The 8,770-nt window shown below is 29.3% G+C and overlaps 1 protein-coding gene across 1 annotated transcript in view; it reads right to left on the minus strand.

Annotated features, from left to right (window-relative positions):
• LOC145944390 (uncharacterized) overlaps positions 1–8,634 on the minus strand; it is a 54,264-nt gene extending 45,630 nt beyond the window's left edge. Inside the window, exons 1-5 of the mRNA XM_083052686.1 lie at positions 8,372–8,634; positions 4,047–4,292; positions 3,864–3,943; positions 3,470–3,717; positions 2,801–2,846 (exon numbers count right to left, since the gene is read on the minus strand). Coding sequence (XP_082908812.1) covers positions 2,801–2,846; positions 3,470–3,531 — 108 coding nt within the window. The 5' untranslated portion in view covers positions 3,532–3,717; positions 3,864–3,943; positions 4,047–4,292; positions 8,372–8,634. The remainder of the gene's footprint in view (positions 1–2,800; positions 2,847–3,469; positions 3,718–3,863; positions 3,944–4,046; positions 4,293–8,371) is intronic.
• Positions 8,635–8,770: the final 136 nt, after the last annotated feature.

The raw sequence follows: 8,770 nt of genomic DNA on the forward strand, positions 1-8,770 counted from the left end.
GCTACTTCCGTTAATGCAGTCACCGAGAGAATATCGATACTCCGAAATTCTCCGTGTTACACATGGACCATTAATACTAGACGTATAGCATTCCATTACTATATTCCGAGATGCCTATCCCGACGATGAAGGCAATCGTGACGTTATGACATCTATTCGTCATCGATCACTGGTAAATTACCTGTCACGCACTGTCGAATCGGATTTTATCTAATAAACAAGTCGAAAATATGCGAAAAAAATTCTAGAAACAAGAGAAGAAGACATCTGATATCATACGCGAATATACATAAAATAAATAATTTTAACAGAGAATATAATATTGGTATGTCTACGTCCTTTTATGAGTATTAATAAATAAATATTAATATGTTATTCATGTTGTAAATTCGAAACGATCATAAATTTTACATCGTTCTATTATATTTCATCGTTTTGTCGCAATAATTGAATATCTACGATATATAGTATATATAAATCCCTTTTTAAAAAAGGCATGTTAAGTCGATTCTTGCAAGTATCGTTGTCTCTTTTCCGCTGATTAGCTGCCTCGATTCGCGTTGTGACAGTTTGTTCAAAATAAAATTAAATATAATAATATGTTTTAAATAATATGTTAAATCAAATAATATGTTTTAAATAATATGTTATAATACTTTAAACTCGATTAATATTTTTGACAGTTATCAGCTGATATCTGTCAAAAAATATTAATCGAATTTAAAGTATTATAACATATTATTTATAACTTATTACTATTTAATATTTTTAACATATTATTATTTTAAAATTTAATTAACAAATTAACGCTTTATTAATATTTTTTACAAAATTCAACTGATTAAAACGTTAATTTGCTAATTAAATTTTAAAATAATAGTATGTAATAGAAATTATAAAATAATATGTTTTAAATAAAATGTTATAGTACATTAAACTCGATTAATATTTTTTGACAGAAAACAGCTGATAATTGTGCGCCGTATGGGGTCCGCGGTTTAAAAATATTAATTTTCAATATTTTAAAGCGAGCCAAAAATTAATCTTTCATATATTTTATCAGTACATTGTCTGCACATTTTGATGGTACCATCAGCATACCAGCCTACAAACTTTTTGATCTAATATACGTAAAATGAATCCGCGCCGTAAGGGGTCCGCGATTTAAAAATTTTAATTTCCAATTGTTTAAAGCGAGCCAAAAATTAATCGTTTATATATTTCAATAGTGTATTGTTTGCAGATTATTTTGGTACCATAAGCATACCAGCGTACTACCTTTTTGGTCTAATAAACGTAAAATTAATCCGCGCAGTATGGGATCCGCAGCTTAAAAATGTTAATTTTCAGTATTTTAAAACGCGCCAAAAATTATTCGTTTACATATTTCAACAGTACATTGCCTGCACATTATGATGGTACCATCACCATACCAGCCTACAAACTTTTTGGTATAATATACGTAATATAATTGTGCGCCGTATGGAATCCGCGGCTTAAAAAATTTAGTTTTCTATATTTTAAAACGAGCCAAAAATTAATCGTATATAAGTTTCAATAGTGTATTGTTTGCAGATTATTTTGGTACCATAAGCATACCAGCGTACTACGTTTTTGGTCTAATAAACGTAAAATGAATCCGCGCCGTATGGGATCCGCGGCTTAAAAATTTTAATTTTCAGTATTTTAAAACGCGCCAAAAATTATTCGTTTACATATTTCAACAGTATATTGCCTGCACATTATGATGGTACCATCACCATACCAGCCTACAAACTTTTTGGTGTAATATACGTAATATAATTGTGCGCCGTATGGGATCCGCGGCTTAAAAATTTTAATTTTGTATATTTTAAAACGAGCCAAAAATTAATCGTATATAAGTTTCAATAGTGTATTGTTTGCAGTTTATTTTGGTACCATAAGCATACCAGCGTACTACCTTTTTGGTCTAATAAACGTAAAATTAATCCGTGCCGTATGGGATCCGCGGCTTAAAAATGTTAATTTTCAGTATTTTAAAACGCGCCAAAAATTATTCGTTTACATATTTCAACAGTACATTGCCTGCACATTATGATGCTATCATCACCATACCAGCCTACAAACTTTTTGATATAATATACGTAATATAACTGGGCGCCGTATGGGATCCGCGGCTTAAAAAATTTAATTTTCAGTACTTTAAAACGCGCCAAAAATTATTCGTTTACATATTTCAACAGTACATTGCCTGCACATTATGATGGTACCATCACCATACCAGCCTACAAACTTTTTGGTATAATATACGTAATATAATTGTGCGCCGTATGGAATCCGCGGCTTAAAAAATTTAGTTTTCTATATTTTAAAACGAGCCAAAAATTAATCGTATATAAGTTTCAATAGTGTATTGTTTGCAGATTATTTTGGTACCATAAGCATACCAGCGTACTACGTTTTTGGTCTAATAAACGTAAAATGAATCCGCGCCGTATGGGATCCGCGGCTTAAAAATTTTAATTTTCAGTATTTTAAAACGCGCCAAAAATTATTCGTTTACATATTTCAACAGTACATTGTCTGCACATTATGATGGTACCATCACCATACCAGCCTACAAACTTTTTGGTGTAATATACGTAATATAATTGTGCGCCGTATGGGATCCGCGGCTTAAAAATAAAATACAATGCGAATCGAGACAGTCAAGCATCGCGGAAAAGATGCAACAATGCTTAAGAATGCACTTAACATGCCGTTTTTAGAAAAGGATGTTATAATACTTCCAATTCAAAATAAACAATGTCTTACTCACCGATACGTGCAGTAGCGGAGTTGTAGTACACAGCATACACGTTGATCTGAAAACAAAATATTCAAATTATGTAGTATTATATATACATGTGTATGTGTGTGTGGGTGTGTGTGTGTGTACAGAGTGTTTTGAAAGACTGGAAACGGTCGAATATCTTAAGGCTCCTGGATGCTCACCGCGGCCATATTGGATTGTGACGTCAGAGGCGAAAAAGCACACGCTGAAAATTCTTAGATGCCATTTTTTAATGAAAAGATATTTCGATTAAACAGCACTTCAGATGGCTTTAGCACACTCTTAAAAACCCCCGAAAACTATCCTTTTCCCTTTATAATCAATCAACATCTGTAAAATGATCGAGATATCAGACTTTGACATGCGGAATGACTGCGCATGTGCAAAGACCAGACGGACTGGGCTTCATAATATTACATTTTACAGCTGTTGATTGATTATAAAGGGGAAAGGATAGTTTTCGGGGTTTTTTAAGAGTGTGCTAAAGCCATCTGAAGTGCTGTTTCATCGAAATATTTTTTTATTTCGAAATGGCATCTAAGAAATTTTAGCGTGTGTTTTCTCGCCTCTGACGTCACGATTTCGACATGGTCGGAAAGGAGCCAGGAGCCTTAATGCAATTTAGAAAAAAATGTTTTTCGGTATTTTGCATACCTCACAGTTGCCTCGCTGTCGCCCGATGCCTCCCTGGGCCTCCTCCTCCTCTCTTGGTTCATGGTAGCACTCGCGAAAACACGAATTACGATCGCCCGACACTTTACACGGCACTCCCGACGCGTGAATCGCACGCGTATTTCGCGTACATTGCGCAATGAAAAAAAACGATGCGAAAACTATCAACGTCCGTTCGACACTCGAGGATCTTGCAGTCAAACTCGCGCACAGCTTATCAGCAATGCTACCTGTAACAAATAAAAAAAAAAAAATATATATATATATATATATATATATATATATATATAGAGAGAGAGAGAGAGAGAGAGAGAGAGAGATACTTAAACAAAAATTATGTTTCTTAAAAAAAATGTTATAAAATTATTTTGCTTACCTCACGGCTGCCCCAGTGTCGCCCGACGCCTCTCCGGGCCTCCTTCTCCTCCTCTCCTATTACTTATTACTAATGCTTACCTGTAAAAACAAATAAAATACATATATATATAGAGATACTTAAACAAATATAACAAACATTATGTATTTCTTAAAAGAAATATTATATATTCATTTTGCATACCTTACAGTTGCCCCGCAGTCGCCCGATGCCTCCAGGCCTCCTCCACCTCTCTTGGTCCATGGTAGCACTCCCGAAAACACGAATAATTACGATCGCCCGACACTTTACACGGCACTACCGACGCGATTCCCGTACATTGCGCAATGAGAAATAACGATGCGAAAACTACAATCGCACGAATTAACGTCCGTTCGACACTCGTGAAACTCGCAGTCAAACTCGTGCGCAGCTTATCAGCAATGCTACCTGTAACAAATAAAATGACAAAATACAATTATTTTAATTTGTATAACATAAAATTATTTTAAAATTTAAATAGCAAATTTTCGCTTTATTAATATTTTTTGAAATCAGCTGATTAAATCGTTAATTTGTTAATTAATTTTTAAAATAATATGTTACAAAAATTAAAATAATAACATGTTTTAAATAATATGTTATAATATTTCTGACAGTTATCAGCTGATTTTTGTCAAAAAATATTAATCAAGAATAAGGTATTATAACATATTATTTACAACATATTACTATTTTATATTTTATAACATATTATTTTAAAATTTAATTAGCAAATTAACGTTTTATTAATATTTTCTGACAAAAATCAGTTGATTATAACGTTAATTAATTTTTAAAATAAGAATATGTTATAAAATTTAAAATAATTATATATTTTGAATATGTCATAATTTTTTTTAGAAAGTGACTTTTAAAGAAATCAGACATTTTTTACTAATTCAATAACACATCTCTGAAAAATTAAACAATTAAATATACATGATTACTTTTTTTATTATTGTAAAGATTTTGAATTTTTTCATATATTTTTTTACATATTTTTCTTAATGAATCTTTAACTACTTTTTTTATCTGAATAAAATATAACGATGTTTAATTCGATCTTTAATTAATTTCGTGATCTTTATTCTTTTTTTATAATCTCGTTATCTCTCGACGGACTTTTTTAATTCTTAAATGTACAAATGGACTTTATATTTCACGGAAAGCACGTGTTTGTTATTTTGTACGTGACGCGACATTTACGCACATACGAACATCGCAGAGCGCGAGTTCCGATCGCTTTCTCAGTAGTACGAGTCAGCGACGCGACTGACTGCTCACGCGTCTCGCGCGAACGTGATTTACTACTTGTTAAGGCTCGGCGTAAAGCGCGACATAACTACTTGCCGCCGCGGCAAATTTAATTAGCAAATTAACCCTTTAACAGCTGATTTCTGTCAAAAAATATTAATAAAGTGTTAGTTTGTTAGTTAAATTTTAAAATAAAAATATGTTATACAAATTAAAATAATAATATGTTTTAAATAATATGTTATAATGCCTCATCTGCGATTAATACTCTTTGACAGAAATCAGCTGATAACTGTCCAAAAAATTTAATCGCGTTTAAGCAATTATAACATATATTATTTAAAACATATTATTATTTTATAATTTTTATTACATATTACTATTTTAAAACTTAATTAACAAATTAACGTTTTAATTAGTTGATTTCTGTCAAAAATTATTTAATAAAGCGTTAATTTCCTAATTAAATTTTAAAATAATAATATGTTATAAAATGTAAAATAGTAATATGTTGTAAATAATATGTTATAATGTCTTATCTGTGATTAATATTTTTTTATAGAAATCAGCTGATTAAAACGTTAATTTGTTAAGTGATTCTTAAAATAATATAATATGTAATAAACATAAAATAATAATGTTTTAAATAAAATGTTATAATAGCTCGATTAATATTTCTTGACAGTTATCAGCTGATTTTTGTCAAAAAATATTAATCAAGTTTAAGGAATTATAACATATTATTTATAACATTATTATTTTAAATTTTATAACATATTTTTATTTTAAAAATTAATTAGTAAATTAACGCTTTAATCAGCTGATTTCTGTCAAAAAATATTAATAAAGCGTTAATTTGCTAATTAAATTTTAAAATAATAATATGTTATAAAATGTAAAATAGTAATATGTTGTAAATAATATGTTATAATGTCTTATCTGTGATTAATATTTTTTTACAGAAATCAGCTGATTAAAACGTTAATTTGTTAAGTGATTCTTAAAATAATATAATATGTAATAAACATAAAATAATAATGTTTTAAATAAAATGTTATAATAGCTCGATTAATATTTTTTGACAGTTATCAGCTGATTTTTGTCAAAAAATATTAATCAAGTTTAAGGAATTATAACATATTATTTATAACATTATTATTTAAAATTTTATAACATATTTTTATTTTAAAAATTAATTAGTAAATTAACGCTTTAATCAGCTGATTTCTGGCAAAAAATATTAATAAAGCGTTAATTTGCTAATTAAATTTTAAAATAATAATATGTTATAAAATGTAAAATAGTAATATGTTGTAAATAATATGTTATAATGTCTTATCTGTGATTAATATTTTTTTACAGAAATCAGCTGATTAAAACGTTAATTTGTTAAGTGATTCTTAAAATAATATAATATGTAATAAACATAAAATAATAATGTTTTAAATAAAATGTTAAAATAGCTCGATTAATATTTCTTGACAGTTATCAGCTGATTTTTGTCAAAAAATATTAATCAAGTTTAAGGAATTATAACATATTATTTATAACATTATTATTTTAAATTTTATAACATATTTTTATTTTAAAAATTAATTAGTAAATTAACGCTTCAATCAGCTGATTTCTGTCAAAAAATATTAATAAAGCGTTAATTTGCTAATTAAATTTTAAAATAATAATATGTTATAAAATGTAAAATAGTAATATGTTGTAAATAATATGTTATAATGTCTTATCTGTGATTAATATTTTTTTATAGAAATCAGCTGATTAAAACGTTAATTTGTTAAGTGATTCTTAAAATAATATAATATGTAATAAACATAAAATAATAATGTTTTAAATAAAATGTTAAAATAGCTCGATTAATATTTCTTGACAGTTATTAGCTGATTTTTGTCAAAAAATATTAATCAAGTTTAAGGAATTATAACATTGTATTATTTATAACATTATTATTTTAAATTTTATAACATATTTTTATTTTAAAAATTAATTAGTAAATTAACGCTTTAATCAGCTGATTTCTGTCAAAAAATATTAATAAAGCGTTAATTTGCTAATTAAATTTTAAAATAATAATATGTTATAAAATGTAAAATAGTAATATGTTGTAAATAATATGTTATAATGTCTTATCTGATTAATATTTTTTTACAGAAATCAGCTGATTAAAACGTTAATTTGTTAAGTGATTCTTAAAATAATATAATATGTAATAAACATAAAATAATAATGTTTTAAATAAAATGTTATAATAGCTCGATTAATATTTTTTAACAGTTATCAGCTGATTTGTCAAAAAATATTATTTAAGTTTAAAGTATTATAACATATTATTTATAATCATATTATTTTAATTTTTAATACGTATTTTTATTTTAAAATTTAATTTGCAATTTAACGTTTTAATCAACTAATTGCTGTCAAAATATATTAATCAAGTTTAAATAAATTATATAAAAATATCATTCTTTTGTATACAAAATCGAGAAATGACGTAGCGCGCGCTTGTGTTGTTCTAGTATATGTATATATATATTTTTCATTATTCCTAACTTCCTCTTTTACTCCTTCGTTAAATTAGCGACTGAACTTGTTGCAACGCATGTTGAAAGTAACTGAACATATTTTATTAGCGAGATATATTCAGGGCGTATTCGTGCGCTCAAGATCGCGCGCGTATCCTGATGTATATATATATGTATATACATATTCCCTTTTATCGATATTTCACTTAACCTATAGTTGACCGGCTATCGTGGGCCGATTGCTATTTAAAAAATGCACGAGTCCGCCCGAATGGTTCAATGCCGTAAACGGGCCAAATGGAAAATAACGCGGACGAGCTGTTCCATGATGATCACGCTCTCGGAGAAGTTAATTCTCAGATTGCAAAGGCGCTTGCTCGAGCATTATCGAATATCTATTTTCGTGAATCTAACTACGCCAGTAAGAAGCATGCGAACGTCTTTTTCAGGAAGTTGCGATATCTTAGCGACAGATCCCTTGATATATTTCGAGGATGGAAAAATATAATAATGAAAAATCGATCTGACAATGAGACGAGAAGAGTGAAATTTAAAATTTTAACCGCTTATTCTTCGAGACGATATTTCTGCCTCGTACATTTCGTATTCGACAATGCCCAATATATATATCGATATAGCGTCATGTTTCTCGGGTTTATTGCTTACATTACTATTAAATATATTAATTATTCTACTCACATTGTTGTCCCCGCTTCCCCCGCATCGTCGAGCCGTTGACTTCACGCGTAGACATGGCCATCATGGACACCATAGATAGATCGCGCCCTCTCTCAGCGTTCCTCATCGAAATCCGTCGGTAATTCTTCCGCCTGCGCACAGAGGACGTTGGCGTCATGAATACTTTCGAGTCGATAACGACGTCATGACGTATCGCGTCAATTACGCATCGACACAATGACGTGTCGAGCAGTAGCATAAATTTTTACGCTTCGATCTGGCATATGTATAAATGTGACGACGTGATCGTCGCGAGAAATAAAAAAATCAACGAGCATCGGTATTCGTACGTGGACAAAGGCTTCGTCGTGTCAGCGACAGACGGCTCCAAAAGCATTCGTCGCCCGAACTGATCACGTC

The sequence above is a fragment of the Prenolepis imparis genome, unplaced genomic scaffold (assembly GCF_030444845.1).
Source record: "Prenolepis imparis isolate NDT839.2.m4 unplaced genomic scaffold, iyPreImpa1.0 SCAF_13, whole genome shotgun sequence".
Classification (NCBI taxonomy): Eukaryota; Metazoa; Arthropoda; class Insecta; order Hymenoptera; family Formicidae; genus Prenolepis; species Prenolepis imparis.